This window comes from Schistocerca nitens, chromosome 2 (assembly GCF_023898315.1).
Source record: "Schistocerca nitens isolate TAMUIC-IGC-003100 chromosome 2, iqSchNite1.1, whole genome shotgun sequence".
In the NCBI taxonomy this organism is placed as follows: Eukaryota; Metazoa; Arthropoda; class Insecta; order Orthoptera; family Acrididae; genus Schistocerca; species Schistocerca nitens.
The window spans coordinates 1,065,456,975-1,065,482,171 of record NC_064615.1 but is presented as its reverse complement, the minus strand read 5'-3'; the positions used below and the strand labels follow the sequence as shown (position 1 = coordinate 1,065,482,171).

The window sequence follows — 25,197 nt, the reverse complement described above, 5'->3', positions numbered from 1 at the left end:
ATATGAAACTTTCTGGCAGATTAAAACTGTGTGCCGGACCGAGACTCGAACTCGGGACCTTAGCCTTTCGCGGGCAAGTGCTCTACCAACTGAGCTGCCCAAGCAAGACTCACGCCCCGTCCTCACAACTTTAATTCCACCAGTACCTCGTCTCCTACCTTCCAAACTCGAGTCTTGGTCTGGCACACAGTTTTAATCTGCCAGGAAGTTTCATATCAGTGCACACTCCACTGTAGAGTGAAAATTTCATTCTAGAAACATCCCCCAGGCTGTGGCTAAGCCATGTCTCCGCAATATCCTTTCATCCTTTCTTCCAGGAGTGCTAGTTCCGCAAGGTTCGCAGGAGAGCTTCTGTGAAGTTTGGAAGGTAGGAAACGAGGTACTGGCAGAATTAAAGCTGTGAGGACGGGGCGTGAGTCGTGCTTGGGTAGCTCAGTTGGTAGAGCACTTGCCCGCGAAAGGCAAAGGTCCCGAGTTCCTGTCTCGGTCCGGCACACAGTTTTAATCTGCCAGGAAGTAACAGGAATGTAGCTTGGGTATTGGACACTGGCAACATGCCCACCATATGAGCTGTGCTTGTGTTGGGATTCAAAGTGTTAAGGCAAATGTCAGGATTGTTCCTTTGAACAGGACATATCAAATTTACTTCCTCTATCCGATCTTATGGTTTGCCTCTTTATCCTGTGCAGTGGTTCGGATGTGCTGTTTTCTCTCTCTCTCTCTCTCTCTCTCTCTCTCTCCCTCTCCCCCTCCCCCTCCCCCTCTCCCCCTCTCTCTCCCCCTCTCTCCCCCCTCCCTCCCTCCCTCTCTCTCCCCCTCCCTCCCTCTCTCCCCCTCTCCCCCCCTTCCCCTCCCCCCCTCTTTCCTCTGGATGAGAAAAGTTCAAATTCGATTACCCTGATTAATGTTTTCATTTTCTTCCTAAACCATTTATAGCAAATGTCAAGTTATTTCTTTTGGCAAGGTCGCAACATGTTTCGTTTGCCATCCTTGCCCAATTGAGATACTGCTTCATTACTGATGACTTTCACAACTAAACTTCTGCTGGTATTGAAATCATCCTTCAAAAAGCTTGCAGTCTCTCTTCAAATGATTTCTCTGAATGTGTACCTCTTTATTTGAATGTTCATATACATCTTTGGGAAAGATGTGAAGAAATGGTAACCTTTTTGGTAATTATGTGTGTACCAGATGTGTATTTTGATATTTGCTGTAGAGTAGTACAATTACTGAGACATACAAGAGTTTTGTTGTACCATTAATGTTGGGCAATTTTATTTTTCTCACTATTTTGAAGCAATATATTTAAGAATGTATTTTTGTGGTTTTAAGAGACTTAGTGGCTTTGACAGAAACTTGGGAATCACTGCTGCAGATAACATTACCTGAATTTGCCACAGAACATATAATCAGCAGTTTATACATAAAGCATTGAACAGTTTTCATTAATCATTGATACTGTTATGTTGCAGCTATGGGCGAGCATTGATTGGCTTAGGAGATTACAACCAAGCAAAATCTTTCTTAACGAGAGCACAGAGGGAAGAAAGAAATAACAGAGAAATCAATGAAGAACTGGAAAAGGTTTGTATTACTTTAAATTATTTTGTGCCCTTAGTAATTATAGAGTAGTACTTCACTGAAACATTAAAAACAGCTGAAGAGAACACCATTTCCTTTGATGAACCAATAAATTTTGTCTACAGAAACAAATAATGAGAAAAGGAGTTGCTAAACAGAGGAAAGTATAGTATAGGATCAGTGTAGAAAAATGATTATAGTTTAATAAGATACAGTTCCTATAAATAGAATTCAGCAGGAGAAAACTCGTACTTCTGTAGATGAAATCTCACATAGACAAGTCTTACATTCCTCCAAGCAACAATGTAGCAAGTAGTCTCATATTTTTTGGGCTAAAGTCGTGTAATTTTACGGTACAATCTTCTTTGTTTTATATTGCTATCCTGATTTTGACCTACAGCCAATATCAAGTACAGCACTGAAAAAATATTTGTAACAAGTGCATATAAAATGAAAAGAACCAAAATTTAACATCATTATGCCATTCTAATGCCAGATTAAAAATCATTGAAATAATACTAATTGCATGTTGGGTATAACTAGACTTTGTTAAGTGAAGTCTTCATCAAGATCTATGAAACTGGATGTTGCAGACTGGTAGCAAACACCTTTTCCAACCATAGAACAATTGAACCACAGAATAAACATCAATGCAGTCTTTACATTTGCAGTGAACATGGCCTGAAAATATACTATCAAAGTTACTGGTTGACTGGTGGTCAAAGATGTAGGGTACACTTTTCAGAATGATGTCGTATTTTTGTGCTATATTCACAGATAACACACATCTTCCAAAGATGTATTCACAGATAACACTTCTTCCAAAGCTGTATGAATGCATTTTAGTTCTATGTATTAAATGTTCTTTGCATAATCATGGAACATGTAACATGGACTTACAACATACGCTAATTTATCTTTGACCACCAGTCAACCAGTAACTTTTATAGTATATTTCGTAGCACATGTAACGACTGTATCCCTCCAGAGGTGACACTTCATATAGCAGTCCGATGAAAGCAAGACCTCAAGGATTCCTTGTTCTTAATTCTTGCTGATGATAGAACAGCAGATGAACAGGTTTTATGCGTTGTCTGGGAGAGTGAGTTCTGTTCCCACCTTTAACACTGACCACAACGGATTGGGGTGGGACTATTGTAGGAGGGACTCCTCCTGCCACATACAGAACCTTGGGGCACTCAGCTACACCACTCACCTACTGACTCGATTGTTTCACTCGCCCTATTTTATTATTGTCAGATCCACTGTTGTTTGTTACATTTTAAGCCTGCTCACTTTTACTAGTATGGACATCCTCTCTACCCACCTAGTAGTAATTCCGTTACCCATTACTGTCTTATTCCTGCATGTGGGAGATGTGCCCTTCTCTACAGATGAGCCTCAGGGGCCTCATCATCTGCTCTCTAAACTGATACATATAATAATTTTGTCACTCATTCAGTCATTTCCTATCTTTGGCATGAATTTTGCTTTTAGTGTCTCAGTTTCACCACACTTACATAATATCACAATTTGACTAAATTTGTAGCTGATGTTCTTAACTCGAGATGTGCTATCTCATGAATGAGGGACTGATGACCCCACTTTTTAGTCCTCCCACACTCCACCAACGAACAAGAAAACCTTTTGCTGATATTTGACAGTAATGGATACCATCTCTCAAAACAAAAATTCTTTGAGTGTCTTGGTTGCTTTGCGTGTCAGCATCAACACTCTCAGTTATAGCATTTGAAGAGTCATTGTCAAGTATGAAGCTACCATCTCAGTAGAAGTAATACAGCTTAACAAATGATTCCAGGATCTCTAAATTCGACTATTTTACTGTCTGAGCTTGTTCGTAAATTCACATTTCATCATGTTGTATTGCTTTTAATTATCAATAATCTTTCAAATACTGAATTCCATTATTAAGAAAAATGCACAAGAGACATTTAGCAAATTTGACAACAAGCTCTTAAATGCTAAGTTGTACAAAAACTATAAAAGTCCAGGTCTTAAGTAAAGTTAGTCAGTGGGTCATTGTGGTTTGCCCAAACACTTGTGGATGACTATGATCTGGAAACAATGGCAGAATAGATGCTGAAATATTAAATTGTGTCTTCCTAAACTGGTTCACCAACAAAATATCACAAAATGAATGTGGAATGGAAAAATAATGGAAGACAGTTGATAAAGAAAAGGAGTATCAGATTGATTCTTTTCGAAAGAACAGACTTTTTTTTCTTTAACAGCAGCTTATTCCATATTGCTAAAAACAATGAAAAAAAAACATGGGAAAAAATAAAATAAGAAGGTAGGCAGCAGTGCATTCACTATCTTACTTGTGGCTAATTTTATCTCAGGCAGAGATCAATCCCTGAATTATTAATTAATATTTTATTTAAAAAAATTGATGAATGTAATTCCTCCCCACAGTGGAATGCAGAATGCACATTGCACATGGCATGTTACATTGTAATAAAATTGTCACAAATTTCACCATTTTCTTCCTCCTTTCTTTTATTCCTTTATTACATAAAATAATAGCTTCTATGTCACAAATTACAAGAACATCATTTGGTATGGTGGAAACTGTGAACTATAAGTAATAATATCAGCAATAAATGTATAATATAGTATCATTAATGATTATCTTGAGGCTTATACTTTTATATAGCTGGACAAGAAGATGAGGGCTTACAAGAATGATATGTCTGCCATATCCAAGAGGATGTTCAGCATGGAGCTGTCACAAAAAGATAATAAACCTGAGGTAAGCCATTTAATTTCTGTTAATTATTAAAGTCCTGTAAATGATCTGTTTTTCCTTTCTCCATCTTCACAGTTTTTTCCTTTTTGCTGTTGTAGCACGAAATAGCTTTTCCAAAAGCTCAGATACTTGTGTGTGTTCACAATTACATTTCTCAACAAAGCCATCAGTAGTCCCAGCTGTAGTGAGAATTAATTTAGTCTTGTAACTATGTGCAACCAGGATCCATTTAAAAGTATTTTACATTGTTACCTTGCAGAGTGAAGATGGAAAGTGGTCATGTAAAATGTGTTGAAGGATAGGCATGACAGCTTTCCATTCAAGTCATTAAATTTGTGTATGATAAGCAATAGAAAGAAGCACTGGTGCCAGTGGATAAGGCGACTGTACCAGGATGGGGATTTTTCGGGAATATCTAGAATTACATTTTACCTGGAAAAATAAGGGAAATGTGAGGGAATTTCATAAAATCTCAGAGAAATCTGTGTTTTTAACCTAGTGTTGTAATTTAATTTTATTGAGCTTTTATTATAAATCACAAGTTTTAAAATATTTAATATTTCAAATTGTGTTAATTATATGAATATTACACCATATAAATTATTGATGTTTAAAAACTGTTAGGACAAACACAGTGCTGAGGAGAGTAGAAATCAAGTATTTATTTCAAACAAGTAGTAACAAAGTTCTCACAGTAAATAGTCCTTTGACAGTATCGATAATTTGCTATTGGGCAACAATTCCCATAATAACTTGAACAATGTAAAGAACTACTAACTCGGAATTGCACTCTTGGCAATTGTGAATAAAGCTAACTGTTAAAGGTGAAAATGGGGTCTCAAAAAATCATCCGTAATATTAATTGTGTGTCTCAAAATCATATGTACACAGTCTTCATAATCTGGTGCCAATAGTGACCAACTTATTATTTGTGGAATGTAACAATATTATGAAAAGGATAGTTGCTACTCATTATACAGTGGAGATGCTGATTTGTAGATAGGCACAACAACAAAACTGTCAGAAAATGAGCTTTTGGCCTTCACTGGAGATAGAACACACACACACACACAACTGCAGTCTCTGGATGCTGAAGCCACACTGAGAGCAGCTGCACATGATGGGAGATGCAACCATGCGATGGGTTGAGGAGGAGGAGGCTGAGGCAGGGAGTGGGAAGGAGAACAGGGTTGGGATTGGGGATAGTAATGTGCTGCTTGGAGCAGCATACAGGGACAAGGTGGAGAGAGGGTAGGGCAGGGAGTGGGGAGGAGAGCAGGGTAGGGATTGGGGATAGTAATGTGCTGCTTGGAGCAGCATACAGGGACAAGGTGGAGAGAGGGTAGGGCAGCTAGGCGCAATCAGGAGGTTAGCCTGAGGGGTTAGTGTGGAAGGATAGAAGTAAAAAGACTGTGGGTGCATTGGTGGAGTGAGGACTGTGTAGTGCTGGAATGGGAACATGGAAGGTGCTAGAGGGTAAGGACAAAGGATAACAAAGGTTGAGGTCAGGAGTATATTGCAGGGAGAGTTCCCCCAGTTCAATTCAGAAAAGCTGGCGTTGGTGGGAAGGATCCAGATGGCACAGTCTATGAAGCAGTCATTGAAATGAAGAATGTTGTGTTGGGCGGTGTGCTCAAGATGAGTGGTCTAGCTGTTTCTTGCCCACAGTTTGTTGGTGGCCATTAATGCGGACAGACAGCTTGTAAGTTGTCATGGCCATGTAGAATGCAGCACAATGGCTGCAATTGTCGAAGATCATGCGACTCACTTCACAGATAGCGCTGCCTATGATGGGATCGGTGATTCTCGTACCCAACTGGAGTAGGTTTTTGTGGGAGGATATATGTGACAGGTCTTGCATCTATGTCTATTACAGGGATATGAGCCATGAGGCGAGGGGTTGGGAGCAGGAGTGATGCAGGAATTAATGAGGATATTGTGTAGGTTTGGTGGGCGGTGGAATACTGCTGTGGGAGGGGTGGGAAGGATAATGGGTAGGACGTTCCTCATTTCAGGGCATGACGCTAGTCGAAACCCTGGCAGAGAATTTGATTCAGTTGTTCCAGTGCTGGGTGGTATTAAGTCATGAGCGGAATGTGGCTGGATGGTGGGACTTTGGGAGGTGGTGGGCGACTGGAGAGATAAGGCCGATGTGTTTTTGTACAAGGTTGGGAGGGTAATTATGGTCGGTGAAGGCCTCAGTGAGACCCTTGGTGTATTTCAAGGACCAGTTGTCACTACAGATGCGACAGCCATGGGTGGCTAGGCTGCACATGTGGGAACTTTCCGTGCAATATATTCTACGTTCCTATAACCCTCCTGGCCTCAGCCTTCATTAGCTTTTGTCCTTACCCTTTAACCCCTTCCCTGTTCCCATACCAGCGCTACACAGTCCTCATTCCATCAACGCACCCACAGTCTTTACTTCTCTCCTTTCCTGCTAACACGCCACCCTCAATCTAACCCCCTGACTGCACCTAGCTGTCCTACCCTTTCTTCACCTCATCCGTGTCCCCCAGGGGGCTCGCTGCTCTTTGCTGGGTTCATGCTTGGTTACCATGGGGCCCCAGCCTTTGCAGCATCTTTTCCCTTCTGTGCTGCACTTCTGTCCTCTTGCTATTCCTTTCCCCACCCCTTGGGGAACATGTCTGAAGTCTTTTTGGGAATGTGTTCTGCATTTTCAGTAGATGACGTAAGAACGGTCTCACCACTGTTTTTTGTTCCTTTTTTCCTTTCTCTGTTCACCTTCTCCTATTCTTCCTCCACTTCAGCGTTTGAGGCTCTTCTTTTTCTTCTTCCTCTCTATGTGCTCCTGAAGGCCGGCCCACATGTCTGACGCATAACAGGTAACTGGGTAATGCATAATTCCCAGCCACAGGTCAGCAAGTAGAGTTCACATGTACCTTGTGGTACAGGCCACGCCCAAGAAGGGGTAATTGCATGAGCTGCTATCTTCTCAAATTGCCGATTGGTCCCTTTGTCAGGTGATCAGAGGGTGTGACCCTGAGGTGCCAACAATCACTTAAGGCGGTTGGGTGAGCCCCGATGTGGGGGGGGGGGGGGGGGCAGTTGGAAGGAGCGCACTGTCGGAGATGCTGGCAGTCATGGGGGTTTTCTTGCAATGAACCAATGATCATCTTTGCAGCCCACGTGTACCAGATGTAAATGGAATGAAGCTCCCAATTCAAAGACCGTCCCAGCTGCACCATGGTTCCCTGTGGTTTCACATATTGAAGATGGTCAGCCCTTTGCAGTGGTAAATCCGTTTCTTATTCAGGAAGATGTTGATGCAATTGCCAGCCATGTAAAGTCCTGCTCTCATTTACACAATGGGACTTTGCTTTTGGAGACTACTTCTGACTCTCAAGCAAAACAACTGATTGCCGCTTTGCTTCTCCACTGCTATCCTGTTAATGTCAAGGACCATAGAACTCTGAATCCTTCTCACAGTGTTATTTACACCAGGCTACTCGATGATTTGACCAAGGCAGAAATCCAAATGTATCTGTCTGATCAGGGTGTCATTGCAGTCCATCGGGTGATGAGAAAGGTAGATGTATCCTTAATGCCCAATGCACTCTTTTTTTTTTTTCTCACTTTTGGTCGAGTAGTACTCCCATCCAAGACCAAAGCAGGTTACGAAGTTATCACGGTACATTCCGAACCCGATAAGCTGTTACCAGTGTCATCGTTTCAACCCCACTCAAGTGTCTTGTCGTACCCCAGCCAAATGTATAACCTCTTGTAGGGATGCACATGAGGGAGATTGTCTGCCTCCTCCTCCTCCTCACTGTATCAACTGCAATGGCGACTGTGCCGCCTCCTCTCGAGATTGTCCTGTGTATCTCTATGAGCGGGCTTACCCTGTCGCTCGCAAGTTATTGGCCAGTCGCAAACCCTATGTTCTACCATCTGGCACTTACAGTATCGTTCTTGCTACATCTTGCTCCATAAAGGACATGGCCATGATGACTTCCAACCTCAAATTCAGCACTGTGGTTGGGATATTGCCCAGCATCATGGCCATCTCCTCATCCAGCTGTGCAAGAAGCCACCAAACATTCACCTGCTCCACAGCCAGTAGGCTGGAAAGGACAGGAGGAATACTGTCACGAAGACTTCCTATGTCCCTCCAGCCAACAAAATATCTGAGTCTTCTTCTGCCAACCGGAAAGGCTCCAAGAAGTCAAACAAAGGCAAACGGTTTTCCCCTTCAATGACTCGGTTTTCCCCTTCAATGACAGTATCCTCACCCAGCCAGCCACTGTGTCGCCAGTGCACACCGCCAATTGTTTTTCTGCACTGGACTCTGCAGATCAACAGAGGGAGAATGCCAACGCCTCTGTAGATCTCATGCAGGATCCTCCAGCCTCTGTGCCCTGTGCAAGTGAGTCTTGGAAGGCAAGCACTCAGCAGCTGCCGAGATGACACCCCTTCATTTTTTCCCTCCACCCCTCTCCTCGTTATGACTCTCCTTCAATGAAACGTTTGTGGCCTTTGATCAAACAGAGTATTTACGGCTGCTCTTAGAATTGCAGTGTCCGCTTGTTCTCTGCCTAAATGAAACAAAATTGCATCCACATGACCGTTTTGAGGTCTTGTATTTCTTCCTGGTTTGTTTTGACCTTCCCCTCAAGTATGGCATTCCATCTCATGGGAGAGTCATGCTGCTCATCCGGGATGACACTCATAGTAACCCCATCTCCCTGACTACCTGCCTTCAAACTGTTGCAGTTCACTTTTTCCTTCCTCACTTGACCTTTTCCCTTTGTACTGTTTACATCCCTCCATCCTTCAATGTCAGCAGGCCAGAGTTCCTCCAGCTTATTGGGCATCTGCCTCACCCCTTTCTGCTGCTCAGTGACTTTAAATGTGCAATCATTCCCTGTGTAGTTCTCCCAGAACCTTTCCGAGAGGTGCCCTCTTGACTCCTTCTCAATCATCTTAACCTCCTCTGCCTTAAGGGGACACACCCCTTAATGATCTGCATTTTTAACATTATCTTCACCCTCATAGTGCAACTGATTTATAAATGAGAGAGAGCTCAAAATTCATACACACAATTATGGTCATTAGTTAAAGCATTTCCCAAAAAAAATCATTGATTTATTTACATAATTTGTTACTGACAACAATATTTATAATAGTATGAAAAACGGAACACTATTTCACTGTGGTACCATTTTCTTTGAAACCACTGACTGCACAGCTTGGAAAAAGTGCCAGAGTACAGACAACATTCACATAAGTGTTTTATGCCTCCAATTTCCTTCCCTGATGCTGATCTGTGATAAGGATAAGTAATTTATTTTACTACAACAAAAATATTTTAAAATGTAGCTCAAATATCATCGACGTTATCATCATGTTATAAATTTTTCAGGAAATAGTAAGCAAGGGAGGTAGAGGAGGTCATTCTAAATATCTGTACCAATTTTTGTGAGTTTAACTTCAGTCATGTAGGAGAAAAGTGTACCTGAATAATGAAAATTCAAGTTATCGGTAAATCGCAAAAATTTACAGATTTATTAACGTACTACTATGCCCGTTTAGAACATGGCAGTGCATATTCCAGTTATCATCCTGTTTCCTTATCCTCCATACTCTTTCTCTTCATTCTTTTCTTTATCCTTTACTCCTTGGTAGCAGCTTCTGCAGCTGTCTCTGATCCGGTTACCTGCCGCTTATCAATAGCAGTTAGAGCTGCAGCCATATTCCTTCGTGTCTGGATGTTCAGTTTCTTCATAACATCGATCCTTGAAATTGCACCTTCATTGAATGTTGTTATTGCATCCATTACACCAATCTTCAAAACTGTCAGACCAACAAATACAGTTTTGGGTATTCTCTCCCGCGTACAGCTGCTGAAGCTTTCATTTGCATTCTGAGAGAGACTATGCATAAATCTCCTAAGTAGATATTTATTTGCCAAATCCCTATGTATAGGTCTAATTGTCTCCATTACAGTAAGTGGTAACGAATGCTTGTGGGTATATCGTATGCCTGTTGCATTGCTCAACCAGTACTTGCACCACAAATTTTCCTCTTTTGGACACAAACCATGCTGTGGGGTTTCATCTGTTGACACTCTGTGAAACCTACATTTCTCCTCATTGCTAGTCCATAATATTGAGTCAAAGAATCAATTTCACTTTTTGTAAGACAACCTGGACCACCTATGTGTTTTCTGCCTGACAGTTTTTTCCACTGAAGTCTTTAAATAATTTTCTCAGCCGAGCTCCCATTCTCTTTTGTACATGCCCAACATGTTCAAGCTTTTCTATTGGAGTGTCCCCATGTGGTCTGTCATTAAAAGCAGTAGTGGGTCCTTTACAGTCTCCATCCCCAAGGCAGCCTACATATCTCACACCACGACTGACCTCTGATCTTCTAAAAATGTTTAGAACTCCTTTCGTTTTCATGTTTCCACTTGGGCCATCAACAACCCTGGCAGTGCTTTGTTAGACATTTATAATCTAGTATCTTGCCAGTTTCAATAAATGTGGCAGTTACAACCCCATTCAGAGAAGTATGACCTCTCATCTGCGAGGATCCATCAAATGGCGCTGCAATGTCTGTATTCTCAGAAAAGGCTACTGCTTCTTCTGCTGCTGTTTTCATTGAATGTTCACTTTCATCACATAAAGCATTATCTAATAATTTATTGTAGCAGTCAAACCTCAGTAGAAGTGGAGGCAAACCCATCACTGCACAAAAAGTCTGGGCAGCTCCCCTTCCAATACATTGCATTGCATAAGCAAACTGAATATTTACACTGTAATGTCGACTATAAGTTATGCTGATGTCATAGTATCACTGTGTATCTTACACGAGTTACAGGCAATCACTAACCGATGTGAAAGACCCTTCCTTGCTGAAATGTCCTCAGTAACGTCAATACTATCTCCATAATTGCAGTACTTACATTTCACAGCACTCTTCTAAAGTCTTGACAGCACATTTGGGTTCATAACAACATTTCCGTCATTATTGCTGCTCACAATACTACTAGGCTTGTTCTTGTTACATCCAGAAAATGAAAGTTTACGTCTAGACATTCAAACCATAGACTTCTAGACATGCCTGTACTTTGGTTCCTGCAGTCAGTGCCTCCTAGAATACACCTGTGTTAACGATGTGTAACTAATGACGTAAGAACAAAGTAGTGCATCATGTATTCTGACACACTTCAAACTGGCAAATGGGTGTGGCCCCTGTGCAACATCACGTTCAACTTCAATTTTAGAAAGAACGGAAAATGAGAATGCCCATAGACTGTACATTCTGAAATCAGGATGAAATGCTCTTTTCTGTAGACCAAGAATTTTTTTTCCCAAATTTTTGGTCATTTTCACGAGCATGTCCCCTTAACACAGGAGTACCCACGTTCCTTTCAGACTCCATGCATTTGGACCTATCCTTCTGCACTGCGCAGCTTGTCCCTGGTCTCAAGTGGTCCGTTCTCTCTCTCATATACCGAGCGACCATTTCCCACCTGCTATCTGTTTGCTGACTCCTACCACACCTACGTGCACACCCGAATGACAGTTTTCTAAGGCCGACTGGAGGCGTTACTCCTCCCTGGCGACCTTCGTCAAACAATATAACCTGTTGTAATGACCAGGTAGAATATCTTACAAACATTATCCTTGCTGCCGCAGAATGTTCCATTCCTCGCATTTACTCTTTACCAAGCTGTGTCCCATCGGAAACGAGTGGAGGCAGCTCGGGCGATACTCTTCTCTTCTCAGAATCGTGAGTGCCTCAACGCCGCCTTTGCTACGAGGGAGCTAGATCATGCTCTCACTTCATCCCAATCCTCCACCCCAGGGCCAGTCGATGTTCACATTTAGATGTTGCAGCACCTTACTCCTACGGGCAAGCACTTTCTGCTTCATACGTATAACAGCATTTAGGCAGAAGGCACGTTTCCCAGACACCGGAGTGAAGCCACTGTCATACCCATAGCTAAGCCCAGTAAGGACAAACACTGTCCTTCTTGTAGGTACTGCCCCATTTCTCTCACCAGCAGTGTCTGCAGGGTGATGAGACATACGATTCATGGCCAGCTGTTACGGTGGCTCGAGTCTCACAGTTTACTAACCACTCAACATTGTGGATTTCAAGCCCACTGTTAGGCAGTTGACCATCTCGTCAGTTCGTCCACGCATTTCATGAATGGTTTTCTGTGGAAATCCCAGACTGTGGTCGTGTTTTTCGCTTTGGAGAAAGCCCACAACACCTGCTGGAGGACTGGTGTCCTCTGTACTCTCTGCACATGTGGCTTCCGAGTCCGCCTGCGCCATTTCCTTCAGAAGTTTTTAAAAGACCGAGTTTTCAAGGTACGTGTGGGTCCTGCCTTGTCTGACACCTTTATCCAGGAAAACGGTGTGCCTCAGGGTTCCGTCCTGAGCATCATCCTCTTTGCTTTTGCCATTAACCCTATAGTGGCCTGTCTCCTGCTGGGTATCTCCGGCTCCCTTTTCGTTGACAATTTTGCCATCTATTGCAGTTCTCCATGGATGTGTCTCATCGAGCAGCATCTTCAGCGATGTCTCGATCATCTTTACTCGTGGAGCATTGAAAATGGCTTTTGTCTCACCACTGACAAAACCATTTGTATGAATTTTTGGCAGCGCAATTGGTTTCTTTCACCATCTTTACATCTTGGGCCTGTTACTCTTCCGTTTGTCGAATCTATGAAATTCGTGGGGCTCATGCTCGATAGAAACTTTCTTGGTCCTCCTACGTGTCTTACCTGGCAGCCCACTGCACGCAGTCCCTCAGTGTCTTAGGTATCCTCAGTGGTACTTCTCAGGGAGCAGATTGAACCACCTTCCTCCGTTTGTACCGGTCACTTGTCTGTTCAAAATTAGACTATGGGTGTTTCATTTATGCATCTGCACATCCGTCTGTCCTATGCAGTATCAGCCCTGTTGAGAGTCTATATGCAGAAGCTGCCGAACTACCAGTGTCCTACCACTGTGACTTACTGCTTAGCAGGTATGTGTGCTATTTGTCTGCCATGCGTGGACACCCTTCCTATGCCTCCTCCTTCAATGACTCCTTTGATTGTCAGTATGGGGTGCGTCCCTCTTCTCTGTTACCTCCTGAGTTTGCTTTCAGTTCTTGCTCGAAAAGCTTAACTTCGTGCTAGCTGCAACTTTCCTGGTGGGTGTAAACTCTTCACCAATGTGGCTTTGTGCAGCGGCTCATGTTCACCTTAGCCTTCATTCACTTCCTAAGGACACTATGCCAGCCTCGCGTTATCGTCTTCAGTTTCACGACCTTCTCACATAACTTCGCGATAGTACCTTTGTGTACACTGATGGCTCTTGGAATGACCGTGGTGTTTTATGTGGCTTTGTCATTGGCACCATCATTTATCGGCTTCCGGAATACTAGTCAGTATTAACAGCATAGCTCTTCGCGCTGTATCACGCCATGCAGTACACTCGGCGACACGGACTTTTCAATTGTGTCATCTGCTCCAACTCTCTCAGTGCCCTTCAAAGTCTCTGTGTGCTGTACACCGCCCATCCCTTAGTGCAGTGGGTCCAGAAGAGCTGTTGCTTGCTGACTCTTGATGGAGCCACTGTGATGTTAATGTGGCTTCCTGGGCTCATGGGTCTGACTGGAAACGAGGCTGCTGGTGCTGCAGCCAAGGCTGCAGTCCTCATACCTCAGCTGCTGGTTGTTATATTCCCTCTGATGATCCCTGCGTTGCCGTCTGTCAGCAGTTGGTGTCACTTTGGCATCACCACTGGCCCTCCCTTCGTGGGAACAAGCTCCGTGTTATTAAGCCTCTCCCAGCAGCTTGGTCGACTTCCTCTCAGCCCTTTCACCGTGAGTAGTTCATTTTAGCTAGGTTGCGTATTGGTCACTGTCTTTTTAGCCATCGCAATTTGTTAAGTGGTGCTCCCCCACCACTTTGTACTCATTGTGCTCAACCGTTGACGGTCTATTATTTCCTGACGGAATGCCCTTATTTTTTAAACAGTTACATTGCCGTTTGTGTTTGCCATCTGAGTTACCGGCCATTTTAGCGAACGACACGTGGGCTGTCGATCTCATTTTACTTTTTATCCGTCATAGCAATATGGTGAAGGCCATTTAATTTTTAGTCCATGACCTCCATTTTTCTACGGCATATTTTATAGACCTTTCTCCACATTCATGTTTTTAGCTGCTTTCTCTTCCATCGATTGGGATTAACATGTAGCTGTTTTTAACTCCTCTCTTTGTCTTTGTGTTCTACAGTTCTGACATGGGCTTGTATGACTCTAGTTATTGCGTCCTAAAACAGAACAACCAAACCAACCTTGTCCTTGTATGCTCCCGCAAGCAGCACTTTACTGTCTCCCACCTCTACTTTGCTCTCTCTTCCCCTCCCCAAGCCACCCCTCTCCTTACCCATCCACCCGGTTGTGTCTCCCATTATGCGCAGCTGCTCGCAGTGTGGTCTCAGCAGCCAGAGACTGTGATAATGCGTGTGTGAGTTGCATTTTCGTGCACGCAGGTGTGTGTGTGCATGCGCTTTCTCTGACAGAGGCCTGCTTGGCCGAAAGCTCATTTTCTGACAGTCTTGTTGTTGTACCTATCTGCGACTGAGCATCTCCTCTGTATGGTGAGCAGCAATTATCCTTTTCATAATATTGTTACATTCCATCCTGGATTTTCTGTTATTATTTGTGTATTTTTATTTGACACTTCTCTGAAAACATTGTATGTTGAAGTTCCACATGTCAGTTCTCAAAAACTAAAATATTTTGATTTTCTGGTGAAAGTATTTGTGAAAAAGCCATAATGAAGACGAAATTTTAAAAATAATGTAATAACAAACTTCAAGCGATAGATATCTGAAATTATTTTCAATGAAAACCTCGTTTGTAGTTCTAGCAGGCATGATTAACATATGCATACTTCTGAGCTGTTTTTCACCTTTAATTTGGAAAAATAAACTATTAAGATTTGTAACTTTTAGCAGCTTCAAAATTATGTTTTGAAAATATGAATTGTTACACGATGATAAATGTCTTGAGAAATGGTAAAGCGAAGAGACTGATAACTGTCAACTATTACTTTAACGCCTGAAATTCTTAAACTATCAAAATATTTCTATGTAAAGATGAGAGAATCTGAATTTTTTTTAATTCTTTATAAATCATTTTCTCTAAAACTCCCAACATGAATATTCTAAAAATTGTGTGACATGTTAGTTGGTCATTGTACTTATGGAAGGTACAATGAGAGTGGGCAATATTTTGTGATGTAAAATTTGAGAAATTATTATGTTAGGCCTAGAGAAATTATTATGTTAGGCCTAGCTACACTCAAGGGCAAAAAATCCTAGCCACTAAAAATTTAAATTGATTGCAGATGTTGAGTAACTGTAATGCAAAACTGGTATATCTTAGACATAATAACTATTTTACAGCCCTATAAGTAATTGGGAATACAAATGTTCATTTTGTGCAAGCAAAAAAAATTAGGTATAGCAAACAGCTTTTTACATACATTTTCCTGTTTCTGATATTATTTACATATCTTTATTGTCATCTGTCATGATTTTGCTTCTTTATGACATTCCATGAATTAAAATGATCTACACTGTAACAGTTGACACTGCACTGTTGAAAATATTTCTTTTTTTTTCCCCATCTGGTCCTCATTGAACTTGTATAGCTGAGCTGAATTTGCACATGACAAGGATGACCCAACAAGAGCAGTACTTGAGAAATGCACGCTGATCTGTTGATGATGACCATTTGACAGAATTTGCTGGACCATGGAGTGCCGTAAAGGAGATGGTTACATCTTGCAGCTCATGAGAGACACTAATTATCTGTCCCATCCACCACCGATTGTCATAGACACAAGAAATGAAGTTGCTCACAACAAAATCTTGTAAAGAATACTTAGGTCTCTGAATTTCACTCACAGCAACAGCCTGCATTTGTGTAGAGAACCGTTCTTGCACTGTATATGCCCGTCCAGGATGCAATGCAGCAGTGAATTCATTGAATTCCTACCACTGGTTACATAGCAAAGCTCTTTACTCTTTTTGAAATGGAATTCCACTAATGTATTTTCATTTAGAAATAAAGAGTTTCAGGTTTTGTAGTAATCTTGATAAGCTCTGTACAAATCCAATAGCATCTCTTACAGTATCAACAGCTTCTTGCTGGAGATTGTCTTTTTGCGCGATGTTTACAGAGACCTACTACCCCATCACATGCACGTTTTCCATGACCTATTGGTGAAAATATCCATTTTTTGTCTTAATTCCTGTACAGTGTTTTGCAGTTTTTTGCAGTTTTTAAAATGATATGCTGTGCAGTCAGTCACATACATAAACATATTTAGGAAATTATGCCCTCTAGATGCTATGTCACCAATTATCGTGCTGACAACATAGGATGCATGTGCACTGTCATGAATGAGATCATCACTGACAATAGCAAAATAGTGTGATATTCCAAGGAAGTGAGCAACACATGTGAATATTGACAATTATGATGATGCCAGCGGTAACTTCAAACTTCATTCTGCGCCGGAACAGATCGATTCTCAGCAAAGTCGAAATGAAGAACTAATATGTCATTATTCTGGGATGTGGCTGATTTTACTTATGCTGTGGCATGTCTGTAAATGCTGCAGATATGAAGATGAGCTACTGCTTTAATTACCCATTGCCTAACCTCTGTAACAAACTTCTTGAGCTCCACTGTCTTCTTCACCAACTCTCCTCTGCCCCACAATGCATAGGTTACGTCATGATCACTACCCAGAAGGTGTAATGCTTCAACAGTCATCCCTACAACATTAGGACTCCCTCCACACTCCTGCAACCAACATTTATCTTGTGGCTCTTGACATATACCCAAAAACATCAGATCCATATGCATGTAGTTCTTCCTAATTACAGTGAAATAAATAAGGTCTGGCTTGGTGTAATTCTTCCTATTTACGGTGATACAAATAAGTTTCAAATTTGTGCAGTAAATACATGTGTTTACTTCCCTCACTGGCTGGCATTTTATCCATTTTGGTCACTAGGAGTAGAAATGTTGTTAGATCAATTTTTAATACTGGGTTCTCCGTTTTCATTACTGATCTTGTCGTGTATCTTTTTCACCTTGGTAACATTGCAGAGAAATGTTAAACTTATCTTGTGACAGATGCCCACAGGTGGAGTGTGGGTATGCCCAAATACCTTTTTCATTCTTTATTTACGAGCTTTTGAAATTAAATAATGTGAGGACGTGGGTATCCATTTCTGTATCTGCTGCTACTTGGAGTAGTTATCTGGTCTCAGTGTCAATAGTTGTACATTGTCAATGTAGGGGCTGGTGGGATAGCAGTGTTTAGGTTTTGAAACCACACATTGCATTGGGTGCACATGTCACTAACCTCAGGTTCTGCACCAAGTGGATCTACATTATACACTTCACAAATTTTTGAAGATGTTGAAACTTCCTGGCAGATTGAAACTGTGTGCCAGACTGAGACTCTAACTCGGGGCCTTTTCCTTTTGCAGGCAAGTGCTCTATCAACTGAGCTACCAAGCACGACTCACGATCCCTCCTCGCACCTTTACTTCTGCCAGTACCTCATAACAACCTTCAAACCTCACAGAAGCTCTTCTGCAAACCTTGCAAGACTGGCACTCCTGGAAGAAAGGATATTGCAAAGCTATGGCTTACCCATAGCCTGGGGGATGGTTTCCACAATGCAGCAGTGTGTGTGCTGATATGAAACTTCATGCCAGATTAAAATTGTGTGCCAGACTGAGACTCAAAGATGTTGCTTGTGTAAAACTTGTTTCAAGTTATTACACTTTTCTTTGTACATACCATTTACTTCTTGTGCTTCCTATCTTCCATTTAAGGAGGATATATTACGGGCAACAACAGAAACGCTAACATTCAGCATGTCAACAAATTCACACCCAGGAATATATGTGCACTGTCTTCTTCCTGTTTCACATTCCGGTGATGTGATTGTTCAAGTGGGTTACAACTAAATTTCATGTTGTAGTGAGTATAGCAATTCCTGCGCAATGGATGTGATGGTAACACAGTTACTTGAGGACCAAGACATTTCTGCAATATCTCTTGACAGATTTGCAACAATAGTGAGGGTTCTCCCCCCCCCCCCTTAAACACCACATTCTTGTGTCTTTTTTCATACATCACACACGTCACACTTTCACTACAATATTTTCTATTCTCTCTAACAAAAAGTTTAAATCAAAATGCAAAACACTATGCAGAATAATTAATGTGCAAGCTCCCACTCACTTGTTATAAACAGAAGAGAGCTGGGAACAGTGTTGCCAACATACATATTTTACACTAGAAAGTCACTGATGCCAAACATGCAGAATGTTGAAGAATTTCTAACACTCTACAGAGAAAAATGTTGCCTACTTTGACTGCAGTAACTATAAGTAGAAAAAAATAAAAAAATGTATTTTCTTCTTAAATTTGTGAGCTAAAAGAAAGCCCTTGTGTGTGTGTGTGTGTGTGTGTGTGTGTGTGTGTGTGTGTGTGTGAGAGAGAGAGAGAGAGAACTAAATTTGAACATATAAAGAGGGAGCTTTAAAACAAAACATTGCCGTGTATACAGTACCTTTGGTGTATTAATTATATTTTTTTTAGTTACATACTGTTTTCAGAGTTATTTACAGAATATACATTTTTCAGAGCAGTGTACCACTTACAAAAACCAATATTAAATGAAAGTATAAGTATTTTATTTCTTAACGCACATGATACAGAGATATAACTTTGCCCCCCTCCCCGAGAAATTCATGGTCGTCAGTTGACATGTCCTGTAATAACTTTGCCCCCCCCCCCCCCCCCCCCTCCCCGAGAAATTCATGGTCGTCAGTTGACATGTCCTGTATGATTTGAAATTAAATTAGCCAGTAGCTGTTTATGTTTCTTACTTAGAAGACAATTTGCACCCATTCCAACTTATAAAAATATATTATTTCTTTTAAGAAATTATATGAAAGTTCTGTCAACAACATACTCCCTTCATAAATAATTTGCATTCTCAGGCAAATAAAGATATGACTGAGAAGAACAGTTGTCCTCGAGTGTTTCTCATGTTTGTTTGTATTAAGTACACACAAAGAATAATAAAATATATGAAATTGGAAGACTTGGTCAGGGATGATTTTGTTTAAAGGCAAGCGGCAGTTTCAGTTTTGTTTTTCTAAAAAGTACTAGATATCTGTATGAAATATTATGACTTCCCTAAAAATAATTATACTGATGTCCATTTTGATACTATAACATTGTTTTGGGGAATTGTTCAAAATTCCTTACACCTAATGCTTTCTCATAATTGACTGTGACATTCTGAGTTCTAACAAAGAGATAGAGGGGCTGGCCAGTACTTACTTCAGCTCAGTACAGCCGATAGATACACAAAACACAACAGAAAATTTACGTATCTTAGCTTTCGAAACTTTGTTCCTTCGTCAGGGAGGAGAGAGGGGAAAAGGGGAAGAAAGGAAAGTGGATTCAGTTACTCACAACCTAGGTTATGAAGCAACAGGGGAAAGGTAAACAGTGAGAGTAGCAAAGATGGAGGCATGGGTATCAGAGGCAAGCCAAAGATATATATGAATATAAAGATAAATATAAATATCTTTGGTGGTCAAAGATCAGCAGTCTCTAAGCGATCAAGGTCTAACTTCAGTGCTAAGAAATACAACTCCAAATTGTTCCCCCTCCTGGCCACACCATTGGAGGAACGCGGGTGACACATTACCCGAGAAGGTCAAGGTGATGGTCTACTGCTGTGATGTCAAGCCATATACCCCTCCCCCAATGCGGTCCTTTTAAGTGCTGGAAGTTTTACCGTATATCTTCCCGCTATACTTCCAGCGTCAAATGTCGAGATTGTGGATATATATCACATCCCAATACTCCATGTACCCCGCCTCCCATCTGTGTCAACTGCAGAGAGCACCATTCCCCTTGCTTGCTGGACTGTAGGACTCTACAGAAGGAAAGGAAGATAAAGGAATATAAGGCCCTGGACCGACTGACCTACACTGAGGATAAGAGAAAATATAGAGGCTACATCCTGTGCTTACGACATCAGCTTACGCTGCCTCTACGTCAATGGGTGTAGCACCTTCCATTCCACTTTGTGCAGTTGGCTCTCAGAGCCATCAGACTCTGCCTGCCCCCTTTGATGGTGGGAGGCATTTCCCTCCCTGTTGCTCCTGCACCACCTACTTTGGGAGCAACACTCCCCCTCCCAACCATCGGGGATGTCAGTCCCCCTTTTCAGCCAGAGAAGCGTAAGTCTTCTGATCCTCTCACTAGGAAGGGGTCCCTTGGGTCACTCCTTTCCCAGGTTCCTACCAGTGGCAAAACGGACACCCGCCAGTGGCTGAAGCACCCACAGGTAGCTGGTTGTAGGGCTTCACGGTCCTCCTCAATCCTTGAGACTGAATCAGTGAAGCTACTGAATCAGTGAAGCTCTCCCAGCCAGACAAACCTAAGGAGCAGCGAGAGAAATAAAAAGAGAAAAAGGCCCCCAAGAACCAAGGCACTGCCGTGGTACCCACACCAATGCTACCTACAAGTTCTGCATATGAGGATGAAGTGGAGATTCTGGCATCCGCTGAGGACCTAGATCTCGCTGGGCCCTTGGACACAATGGATGTTGATCGCACAGGTACTCATTCGGTGGCAGCAGGTAACCCTGAGGCGTAGACTGCCTCAATGAGTGTTTCATGCCTTCCCAGTCTCACAGTCATGTCATCCTCCAGTGGAATTGCGGTGGTTTTTTTCACCACCTGGTTGAGCTATGGCAATTGTGAAGCTTTACACCTGCTTTTTGCATTGCCCTCCAGGAAACCTGGTTCCTGGCCATGTGGACCCCTGCCCTTGGTGGCTACAAGGGATATTACAAGAACCATATCAAATATAATAGAGTGTCATGTGGAGTTTGCGTCTATGTCCTGATGTCAGTATATAGTGAACCTGTGCCTCTTCAAACTCCTCTTGAAGCTGTGGCTCTCAGAATATGACCGACGCAGGAAATAACTGTCTGCAATGTGTATGTTCCTCCAGATGGTGCAGTACCTCTGAACGTATTGGCTGCACTGATTGATCAACACCCTAAACATTTCCAACTTTTGGGAGATTTTAATGCCCATGTCCCTTTGTGGCGTGGCTCTGTGTTTACTGGCCGAGGTAGAGATGCCAAAAATTTATTGTCCCAACTCGACCTCTGCCTCTTAAATACAGGTGCCCCCATACAGTCCAGTGTGGCACATGGCACATATTCAGCCATTGATCTCTCGGTTTGCAGTGCTGGCCTTCTCCCATCTATCAGTTGGAGAGCAAATGACGACCTGTGTGGTAGTGACCACTTCCCCATCTTCCTGTCATTCCCTTGGTGTCATGCCCATGGACGCCTACCCAGATTGGCTTTCAACAATGCAGACTGGGAAGCATTCACCTCTACTGCCGCTGTCCCCCACATGGTGCCATTGATGTTGTCATTGGCAGGTCACTACAACGATAGTTTCTGCAATGGAAAATGTGATCCCTCGTTCTTTAGGGTGCCCTGGTGAAAGTCAGTACCATGATGGTTGCCGGAAGTTACTGAGGCAATTAAAGTGTGTCGGTGAGCTCTACAGCGACATAAGCAGCACCCTTTCCTAGAGCACCTAACAGCCTTTAAACGGCTGCGTGCTCACGTCCACCAGCTTATAAAAAAATGGAAACAGGAGTGTTGGGAGAGGTACCTGTCAACCATTGGGTGCCATACATCACCTTCCCAAGTCTGGACAAAGATCAGACATGTTTTTGGGTACCAGACCCCAACAGCCAACAGGTATCCTGGCGTTGCCATCAATGGCATGTTATCTGCCGAAGCGAAAGCAATTGTCAAGCCCTTTGCTGAACACTATGCTCGAGCCTCTGTGTCAGAGAATTACCTCCCATCCTTTTGCACTCTCAAACAGCGGCTGGAAGGGAAAGTCCTTTCGTTCACTACATGCCACAATGAACCCTATAACGCTCCATTTACAGAGTGGGAGCTCCAAAGTGCCCTTGCACATTGCCCCAACACAGCTCCTTGGGCAGATCGGATCCACAGTAGGATGATTAAACATCTCTCACCTTACTGCAAGTGATACCTCCTCGTCATCTTCAACCGGATTGGATGCGATGGCATCTTTCCATCGCAGTGGTGGGGGAGCACTATCATACTGCTGCTCAAACCCAGTAAAAACTCGCTTGATGTGGATAGCTATCGGCCCATCACCTCACCAATGTTCTTTGTAAGCTACTAGAATGTATGGTGTGTCAGCAGTTGGTTTGGGTCATGCCAGGGCAGTTTCCGCCAGGGTCGCTCTACCACTGATAATCTTGTGTCCCTTGAGTCTGCCATCCAAACAGCCTTTTCCAGGTGCCAACACCTTGTTGCTGTCTTTTTTGGCTTACAAAAACGACATGACCTGGCGACATCGTGTCCTTGCCACATTGTATGAGTGGGGTCTCCGGGGCCCGCTGCCAATTTTTATCCACAATTTCCTCTCGCTCCATACTTTCCGTGTACAGGTTGGTGCCTCCCATTGTTCCCCCATATCCAGGAGAATGGTGTCCCGCAGGGCTCTGTATTGAGTAACTCACTATTTTTAGTGGCTATTAACGGCCTAACGGCAGCTGTAGGACCGTCTGTCTCACCTTCTCTGTTTGCAGACAACTTCTGCATTTTGTACTGCTGCTCCAGCACTGGTGTTGCTGTGCGGCGCCTACAAGGAACGATCCACAAGGCACAGTCATGGGCTCTAGCCCACGGCTTCCAGTTTTCAGCCACAAAGTCGGGTGTTATGCACTTCTGTCAAAGTTGTACCATTCATCCAGAACCAGAACTTTGCCTTAATGACGATCCACTATTGATTCTTAGGGCTGGTTTTCGATGCCTGATTGACTTGGCTTCCTCACCTTCGTCAGTGGAGTTGCTGACAGCACCTCTACGCCCTCAGGTGCCCTCAGTGTTGCATTTATTCGACACAGTGCACCCCTCTTGTGTTTGCCAAGTGACAAGTGCTTTTAGAACAAATCCAGTAATGAGCATCCTGGTGGAGGCTGGAGTCCCTCCACTGAAGATTAGGCATGAAAAACTGCTTGCCAGTTATGGTGCACACGTTCATAGTTGCAACTGTGCTGCATCATGGGCCATAGATAACAGGAGTGAACAGTGGTTGCAGAGATGTGTACGGGTGAATAGATGTGAGAGATGTAATTGGTGAGCAACTTATTACCCAGGTGAACCAAGGGGATACCAACACTGCCTCCTCAAAAACAGTTCAGCTAAAGTTGCTGCATATGGGTCTCCACAGCAGGCACCTAGTTCATGCACCCCTGCTGACTGCTGCTTGTCGGTGACGAAGGCTGGAATTTGCACACCAATACTGCACTCAGATGCCCACTGAATGGCAGCAGGTGGCCTTTTCAGATGAATCGCATTTTGTGCTCCATTGAACAGATTGTTGTTGGAGTGTGCAACATGAAATGTCTGATAGCAAACAACCTGCAACAACCATCAGAAGGGTCCAGGCCAGAGGAGGTAGCATTATGGTGTGAGGAATGTTTTTATGGCGGTCCCTAGATGATCTTGTCATTCGGGAAGGCACAGTGGATCAACACAAATATGTATCTATCCATGGGGACCATGTCCACCCCCACATGCAGTTTGTTTTTGTGTGGCATAATGACATCTATCAGCAAGACAGTGCAACGTTTCACCCAGGTTGCAGTGTATGCACATGACTCAGAGACTACCTGGATGACTTTATCTTACTCCTCTGGCAGCAAACTCTTCGGAATTGAGAATATGTGGGACCAACTTGGCAGCTGGCCACAGTGCTGGAGTCGGCATGGCTCTCTATTCCTGTCGGTACCTTTCAGAACTTCATTGACTACCTTCCTGGATTTCTCACAACTGTCCATGCTGCAAAAGATAGTTATTCACATTAACGTGACTGGGCAGTGTGTGTGACCTGACAAGTTATAGTGAGGCAGCTACAACAGGAAATCTGAAAGCTCTTATTATCCTATCAGCCCTGCAAATATTTTGCTCTTGCCACACATTTCTATTTACCAAAGCTATTTTCCCATTTCATTCTCATATCTTTTGTCTCCTGTGTCACTCATTTTCATAAGCATTTGTAATCTTCACTCTGATGTTTCCACAGCCACCACAGTTGGTCTTTGAACTGCACCTCTGTTTTACTTGTTATTTTCCCATTGTAGTTTTTCATATCAAGTGGTCATCAATATAATTTCATTGTATTTCACCCCTTAAGGCACAACTATTTATAAAGCGATTTAGCTCTATGAAGTTCATTGTCGTAATTACATATTAAGGAAGCTTCCATTGGAAGAATGCATTGTTAGGCAAACCTGAATACAGTGTGATGATTATGTAATAGCAAAAAATTGAATTTGATGGTTTTATATAATTCCAGCTGTCAGTTGGGATTATTGTTAAGCTACATATTATCTTCAGTGCATAGAGAAGGAAACAAAGTAGATAGTATACTAAGGTAATTTCCACATTATTCTTTCTTCTTTTACATCCAGTTGAAGACTTCTATTCTTAACCATTTTTCACTTTAAAATATAGAGAAGCTGATAATATGTACAAAAACCATAAACTTTGCAGTATTCAAACAACATGGAATAAACAATTAGAAAACAACAAATAGTCATAGAGTCTGCCACCAGGTGTTTATTGATATCTGGTAGGCATTTGATGGCACTTTTTTTTTTTTAGGTGTGAGAAATGGATTGTGACATTTC

At 42.5% G+C, this 25,197-nt stretch overlaps 1 protein-coding gene across 2 annotated transcripts in view; it reads left to right on the top strand.

Moving 5' to 3' along the window:
- LOC126237442 (inactive peptidyl-prolyl cis-trans isomerase FKBP6) overlaps positions 1-25,197 on the top strand; it is a 59,103-nt gene that overhangs the window by 28,148 nt on the left and 5,758 nt on the right. For both annotated transcript variants that reach the window (XR_007545073.1, XM_049947561.1), the window contains exons 6-7: positions 1,473-1,584; positions 4,259-4,354. Coding sequence is in view for 1 of the 2 variants with exons in the window: in XM_049947561.1 (XP_049803518.1) it covers positions 1,473-1,584; positions 4,259-4,354 (208 nt within the window). In the remaining variant the exon portion in view is untranslated. The remainder of the gene's footprint in view (positions 1-1,472; positions 1,585-4,258; positions 4,355-25,197) is intronic.